The sequence below is a fragment of the Paramisgurnus dabryanus genome, chromosome 1 (assembly GCF_030506205.2).
Source record: "Paramisgurnus dabryanus chromosome 1, PD_genome_1.1, whole genome shotgun sequence".
In the NCBI taxonomy this organism is placed as follows: domain Eukaryota; kingdom Metazoa; phylum Chordata; class Actinopteri; order Cypriniformes; family Cobitidae; genus Paramisgurnus; species Paramisgurnus dabryanus.
Window position 1 is genome coordinate 56,453,855 of NC_133337.1, and position 19,657 is coordinate 56,473,511.

Sequence of the window (19,657 nt, forward strand, 5' to 3'; positions counted from 1 at the left end):
TAATATTATTTTTACAATATGTTTTATAATATATTTATTTTATATAATTTTGAACAGTAGCAGTATTTTAATATTTCATATTTTATTTATGAATTACTTAGATTGAATAATTAAGAAAAAGCAACCAATTTTAAGTACAGGATAGATTCCATATTGTTTAAAAGAAACCTCAAAAAGCTGATTAAAAAAATGCGAAGCGTCTAGGCAAAATGTGACTACTTTAAAGATTTATTTAGAATTTTTATTAACAAAATTTTGATTTAATCAACTTAAAAACTTTTCACAATTGCCACATTTTATTTGTGTTATTTAATAGTTTGCAAATTTACTGTTATTCTAAAAGGTGAAAATTTGTATTTCGTTTTAAACATTCATTTTTGTATCATTTGTGCCGTTTTCATTTTTCCCACGTGACAGGTGTCACGTGACACCCGGGTAATGTCATGTGACCAACACGAGCTTTGTGCAGCGCTGTTAGCGAAGTGACGTTAGCACAAATACAAAGTGAAACTTCGCATTATTTTGCCCTACAGTAAGCTGTTGCGATGTTTACTTTATAGAGCAACGACTTTATAAGTGTGAAGGATTACATTGCTTTTCAAGTGCCAGTATTGTGTGAGTTAGGCCGCGGCTGTGCTGTAACTGTTTTGTCACTGTAAGTTACATTAAAATATGGGCTCAAAATGTGAACAGCCATGTTCGCATCCCCTGGAGTTCTTTTGAGATTTTTCGGGGACACAACTGTGATTCATGCCGTATGCTAAATCGCGCCACCCCGTTTTATCTGGATATTCAGAATGAACGGTGAGTTGCAAATCTGAGGATGGATGTTCGTGAACTGTGAACCTCAGTGAACTGTGTTGTTTAAAATCATCCTTTGTAAAGGACATACATGTTTCAAATTCAACATATGTCAAATATGTCAACAATACAGCTTGAATATGCAAAGCCTAAAATATAAGTTGTGATGTAGTGCATTGAGTGCAAAATTAAATTTGTAAAAATAAAATATGTGACCTTACAGAAGCCAATAAGAGGAAAATGTATCTTCACTAGTTCATAACTTTAGTTTGACAGGGCTTTGTTGTCTTTTCAGCTGAAAATTTTACCCAGCTTAAGTCATACATTTTATTAACATCATGTACTTTTACTTGTCTTTAAGTAAATCATATTTTTGACAATAAACTGTCAAATAGATATGCAAATCTAAATATGCAATTAATTTTTATTTTATTTCTATTTTTTGTGTTTTTGCAAAACATTTTTACGATTTTTTTTTTTAACTAATAGAAAACAGGAAATGTATAGAATTGCTGTTATAGAATAGATACATAAATTACCGATGCACCAATGTCTCAGCCTCTTATATTTGTGATCCTCTCTGTAAAACCCAGCTAAAGTCTTATTTTTCAGATTTACTGTTTTTTACATAAACTCATTATGTAAATAGTTATTTGTGAAAATATTACATTGATTTATTTAATATTGACTGTGTAAGGCTATGTCAAAATTAAAATCATATTGAAATTATTGGTTGAAATCAAATTTTGATGTTTATGTCAGAATAAAATTTTGAGAACACTTCATATATTAAAGCAATAAGTTTTTATATTTTAAAGTGAGTCATGTGGCATACACTATTTAAAAACTAACATACCATTACTCACAATCTGCCCTTATTAATATTTAACCTTAATGTGAATCAGTGCAGGGCTTTCTTGTCATGCATGGTTTTATGTTTTTATTTTAAGTGTGAACATGTTGCTAAGTAGATCATCCAGTAATATATCCGGAAACTGTCTCTTGCAGGCACGCAGCAAAATGACCTGAAAAGACAAAACCTGTTGGAGAGACTACTCGATGCAGTTAAACAGGTAAGGTGACTTTACACACTAAAAAAAACCTTGGTTATTTTTAACCCAGCGTTGGTTCAAAAAGGGACAATCCCATCCAATGGGATAAATTAACCTAATTTTTTTTTATATTTGACACAATGGTTTGAAACCCAGATTACAACCCAGTGTGTTAAAGTCATCCTTTTTGACCCAAAGCATTTTTTGTGAGACATATGACTTGTTTTTAGTGCTAATAGAAAACAGTTTTTATTAGACAAAATATAACAATATGTTAGTCTGTTATTATTTGTTATGTTACCATAGAAATAACAATTTACATAATACGACATATGACATAACAACGACATAATGCGTTGAAACAACCCAGCAGGTTGGGTTCATTTCTTTTTGACCCAACGCTGGGCTGAAAATAACCTAGCATTTTAGAGTGTATCTTCCTTTCAGCAGCTGTTTCATTAAAGGGGACATTTCACAAGACTTTTTTAAGATGAAAAATAAATCTTCAGTGTCCCCAGAGTGTGTATGTAAAGTTTTAGCCCAAAATACCATATAGATAATTTATTATAACATGTTAAAAGTGTAACTTTGTTGGTTGTGTAAAATGTGGCGTTTTTGGTTATGTCCTTTTAGTTGCAAATGAGCTGATGAAATGCAAACACTGATCACCATGATGATGATTTGTTGAAATTTAACTCAGTTGTGCTGTAGGGCTGGAAAATGATTAATCACGACTAATCGTTTGCAAAATTAAAGTGTACTGTGAATAATAATTATGTATATATAAATAAACAAAGAAATATTTATATATATAAAATGTATATTATATGTAATTATAAATACTTCATATATAAATACAATTTTTTTTAAATTATGCATGCATGTGTGTGTATTTATATTCATAATTGTTCTAGTGTTGGGCGGCGATATGCCCCATTTAGAGATCGTCCTATCGTCAGCCTATGAGATCGGGGAAGGGGGCAGTAGTTTACTCATTTATTTATTTGTTAATAATTGTACTTATTTATAACAAGTCACTTGATTGGTGGACAAAAAAGCAAGGGCAACACTGTCATTACCGCAAGCTTCTTAAAACTGATGCAATTAAAGGAATAGTCTACTAATTTTCAATGTTATTACCTTAACTAAGAAGAGTTTATACATCCCTCTATCATCTTAGTGTGTGCATGTAAGCGCTTCGACTCGGCGCAGTAACACTCTCCCTCTCTCATTATGAGAGGGAGAAGGGGAGCGGATTTTTCAGGCGAGTCGAAGTACTCCCAAAAGTGCTATTCCGCCATACAATATAGTTCCTCTTGTGAATCCGCTTAGAAAAGTGCTACGTTTTATTTTGTACCACCAAACTTGCTCGTATAACTACTCGTCTTAAATAGGAAAAACGTTAATGTGTTTGGTCACTTCTAACTTTATCTCTGTTTGATACCATTGAATGAATGTGGCTAAGCTAAATGCTATCGAAGTGTCGCAGCGCACCCCAGCGCTTGTGTGAACGCACTAAGATGATAGAGGGATGTATCAACTCTTCTTACTTAAGGTAATAACATAGTTTAATAATGAAAATGAGTAGACTATTCCTTTAATCTATCTGTGTCATTAAGTCCAGGCACTCTAAAATTTCCTGCATGCCTGGGAGTGGGAACAACAAACTCGCTAGTTTTAACCCTCTGTGCACCAACCTCTCTAGTGCAAGAAAATGTCAGAGCCACGCGTATTACAAGTTCAGGTGCTAGAACGAGTACATGCCGCGCGCATTCAGGTTCGAGCAAGAGTCCAAGATACACGCATTGAGTCCACCTGCGTGCGAGAAGGAATCCGCACGCATACAAGGCAAGCTCTCTAGCGCAAAGTTAAGCCCACAAACCCTCTCATGCGAGGAAAAGTATGCAATGTGCATGTTAATTTGAAACTATGATGATAATAATAATAACTATCTTCAACTATCGTCATAAAAGCCCGCTATTAGGGATATGTCTGACGTTCGTCGATACACAATACTAATAGCACAACCCTATTATACACAGTACACACAGACTTTTGCAAACGATTAGTCACGATTAATTGTTTTGCAGCCCTAAATGTACGGTCCATTATTCTCTCTCTCTCTCTCTCTCTCTCTCTCTCTCACTCTCTCCCACTCTCTCCTTCTCTCTCTCTGAACTAAATGACAGTGCCTTGGTTGGATAGTGCAGATTAAGGGGCGGAACTATCTGCTTCTGACATCACAAGGGGAGCCAAACTTCAATGACCTATTTTTTCACATGCTAACAGAGAATGGTTTACCAAAACTAAGTCACTAGGTTGTTCTTTTTCACATTTTCTAGGTTGATAGAAGCACTGGGAACCCAAATATGGCACTTAAACATGGAAAAAGTCAGATTTTCATGAAATGTCCCCTTTAAGTATGTAGGTTTTGTAATGGGTTACACTGGAGTATTAAAAAACGTCCCTTTAAATTATCATTTATCTTCTCAGTGCCAAATCCGCTTTGGTGGAAGAAAGGAGATTGCCTCGGATTCTGATAGCAGGTGAGAAGAACATCACATCTAACCATTATTGTATATTAGCTGATTACAAATTTATGACTTTGTGCCTTAAAAATGATTACAGCTATAGCACATAAAGCTTGGACCCAAAATCATATTGCAGTCTGAGGTTATTAAATAACTTTTTTTCATTTGATGATTGTTTTTTTTATAGAGTGATATGCCTGTGTGCCCAGTTTGAAGCAGTGCTTCAGCATGGCTTGAGGAAAAGTCGTGGGTTAGCCCTCACAGCAGCCGCAATAAAACAAGTGGCTGGATTTAGCAGTAAAACTGAAGCAGGTACTGTAACTGATTTTTTCAAACACTCTAAAAAACAAACGGTGCTATATAGCACCAAAACTGTTGCTTTGGATTGTAACCATAGAAGAACTGTTTTTAGTGCCATATAGCACAGGTGAAGCACCTGTGTAGAACCATATAGTGCTTTGTAGAACCATATGTGGTGCTATAGTGGTGCTATATGGCCCCTATATGGTTCTACACAGGTGCTTCACCGGTGCTATATTGCACTAAAAATGGTTTTTCTATGGTTACGATCCAAAGCAACAGTTTTGGTGCTATATAGCACCGTTTGTTTTTTTAGAGTAAATACACTTAAATTGTCTTATTTGCATATTTATTTATTCTTTTGCCAGTCCTATTAATCGATGTGTCATTCTTGCCAAGAAGTGGCTGACGTGCTGTTTTTCATTCGGTGATCTCATCCGCCCTACTTAATGAGTTAGTTGTTTCTCATGAGAGATTTCGCCTCAGAGATTTCCCTAGTAACAATGAACACATGTGGTGCTCTGGGCTGTCCATAGAGGAAACAGATGCTCATGAAAGCACATACAGGAAAAATCAGGTGCTGATAATGTTTATGAAACCAGATGGTTATGCAACAAGCCTAGTAAAAAAGGGCAAAAAAGAGAAACAAGGTTTTTCTGAGGTTAGTCCCTGCACCTGGTGTGGTTTTGAAGTGTTTAAAATTAACAGCAGGACTAAGAATGATACTACGAATCAAAGCTGAGTGCTTTTAGTTTTTGTTGAGTGTAAAGTTAGAGTGGGTTTTGTTTAAATGTGAGGTGCATGAGAATTGTAAAAAGTGCAATTGATGTACTCGTCAGGTACAACAGAAACTGAAACCCGACTAACATCCTTAAAGAGGTTCATAGCTAAATGAGTCAATGCTTAGCTTAATGTACCTGTTTTATAGTTTTGTCTTGCAGATGTGTTCTTTGAATTTCCTTATTGAAAATCGTACAATCCTGTACTGTGTTTTGTCTGGTTAGGAGTCTGCATTGATTCTGGGTATATATATATATTCAAGGTCTGTTCCATTGCAGTGGTGAAGATATAGAAAGAATTGAAAGAACTGCATATATGCAAATACATTGAACAAAATTATAAATGCAACATTTTTCATAAGCTGAACTTAAAGATCTAAGAGTTTTTGTACACAAAAGGCCTATTTTTCTCAAACATTGTTCGCAAATCTGTCTAAATCTGTGTTAGTGAGCACTTCTCCTTTGTAGAGATAATCCATCCACCTCAAAGACGTGGCATATTAAGCTGCGGAAGTTGTGGATCTAGTGGCCCATGGTGGCGGTGGGGTAATGGTATGGGCAGGCGTATGTTATGGACAATGAACACAGCACAGGTGTATTTTATTGATAGCATTTTGAATGTACAGAGATTTCGTGACGAGATCCTGATGCCCATTGTTGTGCCGTTCATCCACGACCATCACCTCATGTTGCAGCATGATAATGCACGACCCCATGTTGCAAGGATCTGTAAACAATTCCTGGAAGCTGAAAACATCTAAGTTCTTGCATGGCCAGGATACTCACCTTACATGTTACCCATTAAGCATGTTTGGGATACTCTGGATAACAGCGTGTTCCAGTTCCTGCCAATATCCAGCAACAGCCATTGAAGAGGAGTGGACCAACATTCCACAGGCCACAATCAACAATTTAATCAAATCTATGTGAAGGAAATGTGATGCACTGCATAAAGCAAATAGTTTCGGACCCCCAATACAATAAAACTGCAAATTTTAGAGTGGCCTTTTCTTGTGGCCAGCCTAAGGAATACCTGTGCAATGATCATGCTGACTAATCAGCATCTTAATATGCCACACCTGTGAGGTGGATGGATTATCTCGGCAAAGGTGAAGTTAGCCACTGACACAGATTTAGACAGATTTGTGAACAATATTTGAGAGAAAGGGGCTACATACGAAACCGCCTACTTGCATACTATGTAGTAGGCGAAATGTAGTAGTATGTCTGAATTCATAGTATGGGCTGACCTACTACTTTTGGCAAGATCCCGAAGTGTCGATGGACACTTTGCTCTCCCGTGAGCCCCAGGAGAGGAGTTATCCAACAAAAAGGGGAAATGCCCGAAAGCGGCTCTATTCAAATGCAAATGCATATATTAAACAGCTGTCCCTTGTGTTTAAATTGTGCTTGTTTAACGTCATTCCAGTCAATGACTAACTTGTTGTTATGACGACGAATGTTATGTGATGAATCAACAACATGGCGGATATAGTACGTCAGAAATTATTCATACCTTATGTTTTAACAGTCATCTAATTCAGTACCTACTGTCACAGTATGCAATTTCAGACCCAGTCATAGACATTTTGTATACATAGAAAAAGTCTTAGTTTAAGGGGATAGTTTTACCGAAAAATGAAAATTCTGTCATTGTTTACTCACCTTCAATTTGTTTCAAAACTGTATACATTTCTTTGTTGTGCTGAACACAAAGGAAGATATTTTTGAAGAATGTTTGTGACAAAGCAGATCAGGGGCACCATTCACATCTATAGGATTTTTTTTCAGAATGATCATTTTTTGGTGAGTTATACCTTTAAGTGTTATAGTTAATCTATCACAGCTCATTTATGAATGAGTGATACATTTTCAAATGGCTTAACTCACAGATTTTCAGTGACCAGCCCAGATTTTTTACCAATAGGCTGCAACACACCATATCTGGCACCACCTATGTGCCACGGAGCTACACGACTGGAGCCGCAGACAGAAATGCACCAATTTATCAATTCAGAGTTCTGTACTTCCAAAAACCATCAACCAAATTCAGGCTTAGACAAGGCCAAATAAGACATAAAAAATAACAATGAGATTTTGAATACAGTCTGTGTGTTTGGATTTTTTTCAACTTCCTTCTGCAAATCTCTTTCTCTTCATTATTCTTAAGAAGATTGACATTAAAAATACATTTTGATGATCTTTGCTGTTCCTTGTAATATTTTTAGTGGTCATTGAAATTATGGGGAAATGAAAACATCACAATTCAAACCCAACCTGTTTGTGTTACAGAGCTGACGTTCTGGTTCTATGTGAAGGAGCATCTCAACCGTCATGAGCTGCAGCGTTTCTACTCTCTGAGGAATATCACTTCTGAATCGGGCAGGGGTCGAGCATGGCTTCGTTGTGCCCTGAACGAGCACTCTCTAGAGCGATACCTTCACATGCTGCTGGCTGACCGGTCCCGCCTTAGGTACATCCTGAACTCTTCAGTCTTTTGGCTTTGTGGAATGTTTATCACTACATATAAGATTGGATCTTTTAGTTCAAAGTGAAATGGTCATATTTTTAACAATTTAGTGCCTTCTATGAAGACTGGGCTTTTATTCTGGATGAGGAGAGAGCCAGTATGATGCCTACAATGGCTGCAGGTAAGAGTTTGCTTGGCTTTTTCCTTTAGGATATATATGAAGGCAAACTGTTATTGTCCTTCATCTCAGTCTATTGCCCTTTATGGTATAATGCTAGTTACCCGAGGCCTCATTTATAAAATGCTGCGTAGAAAACATCCTTAAATTTGATCTCAGGGCTCCAGACTAACTTTTTTCACTAGGAGCACAGTGGCCCCCAACTGAAAATTTTAGGGGCGCAACCAAAAAATTTAGGGGCACACACTGTAAATCAACATGCTAATCAAATAATGACATTTCTACAAATTTCCACTGTATTACTAATAAATACTTTGATGATAGATGCAGAAAGTACAATGTGCTGTTTCAAATTCAGTGTCACATCACAAAAAAGGTCAAATTTTCTGGTCGCACATGTGCGACTGGATGTAAAATTCAGTGGCACACTCTCAAATTTTGGTGGCAAAATGCCTGGATCTTTCGATCATTTCTCAAAAGCGCACATGTGTGATTTGTAAGGAATAACTGACGACAGGCCGTTGAATTCTAAGAAAATTATTATTATTATTATAAATTATTATTTTCGAATAATTCATAGGTCAATTATTCCTTGTATACCACGGTTACCACAAACATTGCTCTGGTGCCTATTTTTAAAAATTAAATCTACGCATAGAAAACACGCATATGCCTCAATACAAAATTTAAGTAATGAAAAAATGCAGACAAACAAGGGTACTACATGTTTTGGGATTAGCAAGAGAGTGTACCTTCACGGTTTTTAAATATGGTTTAACTGATTTAAAACTATTTTAGCCTTACATTCCTCCTATTATGTAGCCTAGAAATCTAGACGCACCCTAGCGGCCGCAAAATATATTTGCTGCCAGGGTTTAGTCTAGGCACTCACAATACACTTAACAGCTCCAAAAACCAAAATTTGGTCAGGCCAATCACATCGTGTGTAGCGTCTGTGGGGCGGGCTTAACATGATGACGACAGAGCTGCAACGGTTCCTACTTGAAAACAGAGAATGGCTGCTGCTGCCTGGCGAACAGCTTTCTTTTGAAGCGGCTTTGGCCGCGACTCTGGAGGACTCAGACTTATGTTTTTCTTTGAGAGAAGAGCAAATAACCCTACTGAAGTCCTTTTTAAGCAAGAAAGATGTGTTTGGAGTTTTGCCGACTGGTTACGGTAACTACGTCACCTTCTTCGTTGCTCTGATTGGTCATAGCGCTATCCTATTGCGTGCAGAGGCATTTTGAGGGACAACCTTATACCTATCCCGCCCCTTGCATTGAGCCGTTTGTGTGAAGAGTTGCCAGACCTTACATCTTGATGTAGGTCTGGCTAACCAGGCTACCTATTATGCAGTTCACGATTTTAAATTTTCTTTGGTGTGTAAGTGTTTGTTAGTACATGTTAACGATATGCAAATTACAAATCCCAAAGTAAAGGATGATGATAAGCAAGTATCTGGCAAACGCAAGGGTCTCTTTTTTTCATAAACCCCTACAAAGCATCTGCAACAGGCTCACATTTTGACATGACACGTGATGCACATTAGTTTACATGACCCGTAGAACACACATTTTGACATGAAAAAACACACACAATTGACTGGCTAAATACATGTTGTGGCGAGCTTTGCATCGTTCGCCCTTGAAAAGAAGTCATCGGCCACAATTTATCATTACATTACCAATCTGTTACGTTCTGGTAAGGCTTGGGTATCGAGTGAAACCGGGACTAGCTTTGCGATTTTCCCGGAATTGTTCAAAAGTTTAAATTTCAATTCCTAGTTTCGATTCACAGTCCGCCGACCGGAAAAACAAACAGCTGAACACCAATGAAGAAGCGTCTACCAGAAGTGTTGGCATAACCTAGCGAGTCGGACATGGATAATGTGCGTCGGCGGTCCAAAATGCACTTTTCTAAACAGACAAGAAATCTCGGCAAAATGCAACAATTGCGGCAAGATTGTTTCGTGCATAGGAGGGTGAACGTTGAACATGATGACGCGCTGCGTCGACTGTCCTCCGCTGCCTCTTCCTCTGGCTCCGACCCCCAGGCTGGCACCGCAGTGACGGAACTGCAATCCAAATTCGTTATGTAAAACAATACATATACAATAAATAAGATGTCTTGCGTCAACATTGAGGAAGCTAACAAATTAGCCAACGTATTTTTTCATAGACAATTTACGAACTGAGATTGCGAACGTTAGCCAGGCTGGTGACTCCACAGTGGAAGCACGGTAACATACTTGGCTGCAGCATCATGTGTAAATGTGTTTTCATGAGATTTTCAAAAATAAATCTCTCTTGACAAAAGTGTACCCCTGTGAAATATATTCATAATTTATAATATTTATATTCAAGTTCATAGATTTGATATTTATATTGTAGTTGAAAACAACCCTGTGAGAAATTCATAGTAAAGTTCACAAAAAGTTAAAAGTTCATATTCAAATTGATGGAGAAGGTCAGACAGAAAGACCTTCAGAAAGACCATTGGTAAGCTAGCTCATTTAAAATATCCTAAACTTTTTTAAACCTGCCTCTTAAAAGAATCGGAATCGAGAATCATTAGGAACCGGAATCGAAACAAGGAATCAAAATCAGAACCGGAATCGTTCAAATTCAAACGATACCCAACCCTAGTTCTGTTTAAGCCGCACTGGTAAAGTTGACCGATCAGCTTGGTCATCGGCATTATCTGGATTAGATTCGACTGCACTTTTAGAACAATGAACTTTGTACAAAATGAACATGTTTCAGGGAGGCAGGGCATAGAGGAGCAAAAATAATGTACTGTATGTGGAAAATAATGTGTTTTTTAACCATAAACCATGCAAACAAATTTTCATATTTTTGTTTCAATAATAGCTCAGAAAAAATCATAATTGGGTCTGGTCTGCCCCCCCAAACTCCACCTATAACGAATATCAATCCAGAACTGTTCTCATTTACTTACACAATACCATGCAGAATACAAGCTTTGTTCATTTAGTAAATGTTGCCACATATTTTTCAACATAAAAAATTACATATTTCACCTTTAAATCTCTTCCTTTGCTTAACTTGTATGAAGTATGTCTAATAATTTCTAGCTTTTCATTCATCCTTGTGTAATTTCTGTGTGGTCTAAACAGGGCTCAATTCCATCTTGTTTGCCATTAACATTGACAACACGGACCTAAACGGGCAGATTCGCAGCGGGTCATCAGTGTCCCATCTCCTTAAGGAGTCCACACAGGGCATGAGCAGTTTGTGGAAGGAGTCTACCCAGGGTGTAAGCACACTTCTGCGAGAAATCGGCACTGCCACTGCAGTGGTTCCTGGTTTCATCCCACGAACAGATGTTCAGTCAGATCCGCTGCCTGTCTTGCCCCGAAGCACTTCTGCAGGTCCAGTTGGGTTTTAGTGTCAAATGCATGCCAGTTTATTTTAGTACTGCGGTTGTTTCTATTAGCGTTTTAGCGCTAATGAAAATCAAGGTTAAAGTATGATTAATTTAGCACTTAATTATAACCTTTTAGATTCCGGTTTAAGGAAGGAACGCAGGCGAAAAAAGAAGATCACACACATCATCTCCTTTGATGATGACTTGGACGGGGGTGCGGATGACGATGACGAGGGAGGTGAGGATGTTGTGAGGAGTCTCGGGAGGAGTATGGTGGGTCATGTGGGTTCTGAAGAGGCGCTGGACCCTACAGACTCCATTTTTCCTGCTCAGAACAGGCTGAACGAGTCAGGAATTGTGAGCTGGGCCGAAATGCCTCCACAAAATGGAATCCTGCCTGATACCAAGAGCATTGATAATGAAGAGGAGGAAGATGATGATATTTATGGAAAGAACAGGCCAGATCCCCAAGAGGATAATGGGGAGCCGTAAGTTTATTTGACACTAAGCTATCATCATTTATCTTGTCGGGCATGCATTGGCAATTAAAGGGGTCATATCTTTTTACTTCTTGTGTGTTTGAACCCTCCTTCACATTTGAAAGGAGAAACTGTTTGGATGTGGCTTTTATGTTCGGCTTAATATTGTTTTTAACTAAATAACAGCCTCTGCAAACTTTGCATCACATAGACAGGATCATAGAACAAATGCTGTAATTTGCAGACATGATAACTTAATATAAATATCAATACTTTACTTGAAGGGGTGTTCATAAGACTGACATGACACCTTCATAATCATGACATGACACATGTCATAAACTTTTTATGAGATTTTGTGCATGTTTATTACAACTCTCATTAAGTGTCATTTGCTCAATTATGTCATTTTAAATGCAAATATGACATTGTTTGAGATGTCTTTGTTATGACAACTTGACATAAACCAATACATCATAACTTGTCATGACAACTTGAAATTACCAAGACAAATTTTTTACCAGTGATACAAATTTTAATTGTCAGTGTTAATACTCTGTCGTATAGTTTTATAACAGTGTCATGAATATTTTTCTTTACCTCAACTACAGTGTTACAAATAAAATTTGTCATTAAAATGTCATTAAGTTTTAATACTCTGTCAAATAGTTTTAAAACAGCATCATGAATATTCTTCAGTTAATAATGGGTTTTTTGTTTGTTTTTTTAAGTTTCCTCCAGGTGTTAAAAAAATAAGAACAATCATCCAAAAAGAATAATTAAAATTTATAGAATTATATTTTATTGCATTTGGAGACTAAAATTAAATAAAAACAGTACAATAATGGGTTAAGCCATGCAGCGTTGTGTACATATCACAGTTAATTACATAAATTATTTAAATTGATTAAATGTTTTGTTAGTTTTTCCTCTGTCAGACAGAGGTGTATACTACTTAAGTATTTTTACTTTCTACATAAAAGTACATTGTCAATTATTCATATTTTATTAGTGTTTTTCTTTGGAAAACATAGATTCCAAAGCATGTTATCATATTTTTTACTCCACTACATTTCATAATTTATATGTTTATATAATTTATAAGTTTTTGGTTTATATTTAATATTTAAGTACATTTTTAAGTAATATTTTTACTTTTACTTATGTAAAAAGTACTTAAATAAATTTTAATATGCAATATAAAAGGAATACACAGTATGATTCTATGCTTTAGAATGTAGTGAAAATTTTAAAGTAAATTTTTTTCCCAAAACAAACACTTTGATAAAGCACAGATGCTTGGAAAATGTAACTAAAATACTTTAGTATACACCTCTGATGTCAGAAAATATTAGAACCCTCTGTGTGAGGAAGAACAAGTTTTGTTAGTTGTCAGTTTTTTATGTAAAGTATAATCTTTTGACGTGTCTGTTGCATTTTGTTAAAGTATTTAAAATTATTTGTCATATATAATATTAACACATTTGAATGTGTACCACTGTAGTTGAGGTCAAGAAAAATATTCACTATTTGACAGAGTATTAACACTTAATGACATTTGAATGACAGTTTAATGTAATTTTAACCCATAAAGCTATGTAGTTTCTTAAGTTTGATAATTATTCTGCTATGTCATGTTTATGACAGATTTATGACAAGCTATGATGTATTAGTTTATGTCAAGCTGTCATAACAAAAACATCTCAAACAATTTCATCATAGCATAAAAAAATGACATAACTGAACAAATGACGCTTAATGACAGTTGTCATAAATGTGCAGAAAATCTCCTTCATGTTCATGAGAAGTGTCATGTCATGATTATGAAGGTGTCATGTCAGTCTTATGAATACTCCTTCAAGTAAAGTGTTACCATATCAATCTTTTCAATCATTCTCTTTATAGGATGATTGTGGGGAGTTTGTCCAGTATTTCAACATGGAGCCCAAGGCAGATCATCAGTGACAATGATAACGACAGCTCGCACATTCTCATACCTGTGGTCTCCACTGAGCCCTACACACAACAAGGTCAGACCCACAATGCTTTCAGTCCTGTCAGTGGATGTTATGATATTTGATCATGCTGCAGAAATGTGACTTAAAGGCGGAGTCCACGATGTTTGAAAGCCAGTGTTGATATTTGAAATCGCCTAAACAAACACGCCCCTACCCCAATAGAATCTGGACATTCCGTTGATAGACCCGCCCCACACATACGCAACCCGGCATTTGATTTGATTTGATTGGCTATAAGTGTGTTTTGGTAGTCGGCCCGTCTCCTTTTCCAAACCGTTTTTCAAACATCGTGGACTCCGCCTTTAAATCAAAGTCAACATGAATTGTTGTTGACTTCCCCAACACATCAGATTAAAAACAGGTGAAACAGTATAGAAACTAGGCAACCTGAAATTGATTGGATTGTATTGTAGGCATTGCATTCCAGATTAAAGCAAGACTTAATGGGAGAATGCCTAAAAAGCTATTTTCTTTTTTAATTGTAATTAATAGCCTGCATTGCTTAAGTAATGTCAGCGGTAAAGGAAAGTTAATTCGGAATGATTAATCTCTAATAGTGTAGTGAGTAAATGTTATGATAAATTATGCTTGATATGTATCATGGTAAGGAGAAATGTGCTATTTTTGTATTTCAGCTGGTAGTTCAGTTGAGAATACAGAGTTTCATGGACAGAAGGAGAGCTCAAGCCCACCAGCTGACAGTGAAAAAGGAAGCCAACTACAATTTAGGTAACTGATGTAAAAGGGGACACAGTTTTATAAAATTACCGTTTGTGACGTCTTTGCTTTGATTTTTGTTTATGCATGATTTTTTTTGCTATATTAGCATTGAGCCCGGGTCACCACATCAGATTGCTCCCGTCTCCAGTGTTATGCCGACTGCTGCACTTCCTGAGTCCATGACTGTTGGTAAGTTGAGTTTAGGTTTTAATAAGATCCTCACAGCTTTTTTATTTGTTTAGACTGACTACCCTCTTGACATACTACATTTTAAAGAGTAGTTCACCCAAATATGACAATTCACCAATCGCCATTTAGGTTAGACTGCATTCAGTTTTGATTTGAAGATCTTGGGTGAAGGAGAACATTATCAGTAAATAACCTATTTTAGCCTGGTAATTACACACAATTCTATCTCATATCTTTATAAATGTGAAATATATCATTTTAGAAGTCCTGTGAATTGTTTTTATGGTGCTTTTGAAGTTTTTTGTGATCTTTTTGAACTTTGGTCAAACTCTTCTTTCATGTTCCACTGGGAAAAAGTAAAAGCATGTAGCTTTACGAAATCTCTGGGTTGAGTACATTTTTGATGATTTTTTTTGTGAACCCTTTCTTTGTCTTTACCTTGGTGTATTTCAACATTATCAAATGCATGTAAGATTTTGGCTGTGAACAGATGGCATCAATAAGGTAATTTGGGTTGACTACAGCTCTGTTGTCTAGTGATTTAACAGATGTGAGGGATTTGTAATTATCATTTAAATGACTTTGCTATTTTAAAAAACCTTGAAAATGGATATTAAGATGATGAACAAGCTTTCAAACCTTGCTGTTATCCACACTTATATGGACAGAAGTGGTACCTAGATTTTTTCCTTTGCCACCTCCTGCATCCTTTTTTCCAGTTGAGGGCACTGTTGATTTAGTTATCATCTCTCTCTCTCTCTCTCTCTCTCTCTCTCTCTCTCTCTCTCACTCTCTCTTTTTCTCTCTTCTCTGCTATTCCTCTATCTCTCTGTCTTTTGTCTGGACCAAACACATCTTTGAAATGGAGCTGGAGGTGACTGATCCAGTCATACTTCGCCTTTTAAAAATGAAAGGAGAAAAGATGAAACAAGAAAACGTTTCATGCAGAGTGCCAAAATGTGCTTGTGCTTCAAAATGAGATGAATAACGTTCAATTTCAGATCAAAAGTGGCTTACTCAGTGTGACTTCGTAATCAAATAATTATTTTTTAATTACGGTTATGACACAGTACCTTTGGGTCTCCAAAATAAAATTAAAGATGTGTTTATTGGACAACATGGCAGACATCTTTGTGACCTAGTTCAGTGTTTCCTAATGTTCACTTAAATACCCCCGACGTTTCACATTTTGCATGTCTCCCTAATGTAACACCTGGTTCAATTTGTCAGCTCAAACTGTATCACATGAATCTGATATGTCAGAATGAAGAAGCCATAGGCTATGTATGAAATAGCCCCCCATACCTATATATAGTGCATTGTTTAAGGCGTCAGCCATTTTTAGTTGTCCCCGAAACCACAGTGGACATTAAAGTGAATTCATTTAATCCCATGATGCACTGCAAAGCAAGTGTACAACAAATCTACTAATATACAGTGGTGTGAAAAAGTGTTGGCCCCTTCCAGATTTTTTTGCATGTTTGTCACACTTCAATGTTTCGGATCATAAAATAAATGTAAATATTAATCAAAGATTATAAAGAACACAAGTAAACACTAGAGATGCACCAAAAGGAAAATTCTTGGCCGAAGCCGAATAAAATGAAAAACTCAGCCGAAGTCCGAATACCGAACAACCAAATAATAAAAAAATGATTTGCCTTAAGAAACTTGCAACGACACTTTACTGTATGTTGAGCAATGAACGCGCACCTGCGTGCACGGTCAAGTATGAGCAAAGGGAGAGAGTTAGAGACAGCAGCAAGATTGACAGGAGATTATGGAGGATAAAGTGCTCAACAAAGCGGACTAACATAAAGCGTATTGTAAATAAACGTTTTATATCTGGTTTAATATAAGCGTGTTTGTCTTTTAGGACTACTGGGTCTAGGAAGTTTTTATTTCGTACTGCAGTTGCTGTAGTAGAGAGCTAAAGTCTCTCGTTCTCTCTGCATATGGATTCAGCAGACAAATACCCAGGATTGCTGCCGCCGTGTCTTTCTCATACGCTGCATGGTGTTCAGGATGTCTTGATTTTAAATGATAAATAAAACTTGTAGTACTGTATGTTTTCATGTTCCCTTTCAATACGGTTCACTTCGCATTGCGTCAGTTAGCTGACGCTATGGGGGAAACTCCTGTTTACTCCGTGACTGAAGCCTATTGGTTAACGTCTGTACAAAGTACAGACCAATGACGTTTGAACCCGCGCGCGGGAGGAACGCGTCCTTATATAAGCGCGGTTCAATCGTCAGGAGCTCATTATTTTCTCCTTCAGCGCGAACCTCTCGCTGCTCCGAAGAAAAAGAAGAAGCCTTACCTCGCCGTTGACAAAAGCCCTGCAGCGGAGTCCAGGCCTAGCGTCTTCCCCTGCCGTTTTCCGGCTGAGTTACCGGTCTGGCACCTCCCACGCTGGGACCGCGCTTATGCTTTGGTTGTCTTTTCCATGTTTCGTGCTCCCCCTGCTGTTCCTCTCTCGCCGGGATGAACACACGGCGAGCCATGAGACTAGATGGATGCATAGACAAGCACACACGGACTAACCCCCCCTGTGTTCTGTCACACCGCAACCGTTCATGCTTACAGAGTCCCTTCGCTCCTTTCACATTCAGTGGCGAGATCTCTGGCACATATATTAATCCCCCGAGTGCATCGGGTGATACCGTCACGACGCATGGCTGTTCTGTCTGTGTTGCTGCTCCCCTCTGCCGTTCCTCTCTTGTTGAGATGAACAAGCGGGGAACCGTAGACCTGGATAGATGCATACGACAAGCAAACACGGGCGGTCTGCCCCTGTCTCTGTCATAGCACAGCCACTCGTGCTCCACGCTCGCGGAGCCCCTCGCTCCTTTCCCCACAGTGGTGAGGTCTCTTAACGGCTTAGCTAGCACGCGGTATTACGGCTCGCTGCCTCTAAATGCAGCTGTCCAGTGTTCAACGATTACAGAGCTTCATGCCCCTCCCCTCCTGGAGCGGCGCGATCTCATTCGTCTGCTCGATAGGGCCGATTCGCCGCTATTGGAGCACCAAGAACACTCATTATAAGAGAGCTTCATGCCCCTCCCCTCCTGGAGCGGCACGATCTCATTCGTCTGCTCGATAAGGCGGACACGCCTCTATTGGAGCGCTAAAACACTTATTATAGAGCTTTACTGGCCTGAGCCGATCTCACTTCAGATAGCTCATTTTTCGTCTGCCTGGTAATTTCTCTCTGGTTTAGACGGAATCAGAGGCAGAACGAATTTGTTTATAATATACTGAGGCCCGAATACCTCCCTTTATTCAGTCCCGTCCTATATCAGTGCGCTGAATATTGGTACATTCTTATATATATATACCCGTTTTTTCTGCCCTTTTAATAAACGGCAAAACCGCGGGCCTCGCGGCAGACTTCCTCTCTGCGATGGGTTCAGTCTGACATTAAACTACCTAGACATACTACCCTGCTCCGTGAGCCGTTCGGTCACCGTCACTACTGAGGCTTGTGCACCTGAACGGCTGAGCTCTGGTCTCCGCAGCATAGCTGCATCAACAGAGAACGAAACTGTCTGGGAAAAAGGGGTTATGTCGCGCCTCGGCTGGACTGCCCTGAAATGTTTTCTGTGTGCTGTTTATCCAAACATACTGTGTAATACTGTCGGCTATGCGACCTCACTATAGTGGCGAACGGTATTTAATTCCTCTAAAAAGAGTAATTTCCGTGCTTACTATACTGTGTATTGACACCCACGGTTGTACGGTGTCTCTAAACACTTTATCGCCTTACTGACAAGCAATCAGTAATACGCACACACGGCCCGCTGTCCATAATTCTATCGACGCTAGCCGAAAAAACCCCGGTTTGGCCATATACTGTGTATTGACACCCCACGACTGTACGGTGTCTCTAACACCTTTCTGCCAAATTCGCTCGCAGCCCACCTCAGTTTCTCCGCTACGATGCTGATGGCGCAAACGAGCACGGTCTTACGGCTGTTATTCTCTCTTCCTAGAGGAAGGACAGCCTCAGACTTTTGCATGGCTCCAAGCGTTTGAATCGCGCCCTCTCCGGACGGCCACTCAAAGGCTTACAGCCAAGCGGTTTATGACGTTTTTCGGCCATATAGCTGATTTATATTAGCGGATCCGAAGACGCTCACACCTCCGCTCCAATACTCGGAGATATTAAGGGTAATATCAACCTCAAGTGAGCTTGCTTCCCGCCACAATAAGTTTCAAAGCTTAAAGCGCGCGCACAGTCAGACGCGCACGGCATCTCGTTTAAGACGGGCGCACGTACCCCTCTAACGAGCCTCAGAAAGCTGAATATCGTGGCATTGTTCATAAGTCCACTTCAGTTTGACTAAGGTCCCGCCCCGAGCTGACGGCCGGGAAGCTTGCTTAAGTTACACACTGCTGCATGAAGTGCTGTCATTACGAGCTAGCCCAGCATTTGCTGTGGGTTGAACACGCTTTACGACGGCAATCAGCCTTCGGCGCGTGGAACGCCGTTTGTCTCATATAAATCACCTTGTACTGTGAATACGGTACATTAAGAGGATGATTTAGCACTGCAGCACTCTCGACCGTGTTATTGTGATAATGCGGTCGGGCAATCTACGGTGGTTTCATTATTTACCGAACCAGACTGAGATCTCGCCCCCTGAACAAGCTGACGAGTCATCTCCTTTATAAACTCATTGCATCGCTTTATAAGCTATGTTCAATCAGAGTGATACGCATCTCATGCTTAAACTACCAATATTAACCCATT

The 19,657-nt window shown here is 38.5% G+C and overlaps 1 protein-coding gene across 1 annotated transcript in view; it reads left to right on the forward strand.

Annotated features, from left to right (window-relative positions):
- The first annotated feature begins 436 nt into the window (after positions 1–436).
- snx29 (sorting nexin 29) overlaps positions 437–19,657 on the forward strand; it is a 145,430-nt gene continuing 126,209 nt past the window's right edge. Inside the window, exons 1-11 of the mRNA XM_065242487.1 lie at positions 437–804; positions 1,810–1,874; positions 4,347–4,399; positions 4,572–4,696; positions 7,756–7,936; positions 8,044–8,114; positions 11,248–11,502; positions 11,635–11,986; positions 13,883–14,007; positions 14,631–14,724; positions 14,822–14,904. Coding sequence (XP_065098559.1) covers positions 798–804; positions 1,810–1,874; positions 4,347–4,399; positions 4,572–4,696; positions 7,756–7,936; positions 8,044–8,114; positions 11,248–11,502; positions 11,635–11,986; positions 13,883–14,007; positions 14,631–14,724; positions 14,822–14,904 — 1,411 coding nt within the window. The 5' untranslated portion in view covers positions 437–797. The remainder of the gene's footprint in view (positions 805–1,809; positions 1,875–4,346; positions 4,400–4,571; positions 4,697–7,755; positions 7,937–8,043; positions 8,115–11,247; positions 11,503–11,634; positions 11,987–13,882; positions 14,008–14,630; positions 14,725–14,821; positions 14,905–19,657) is intronic.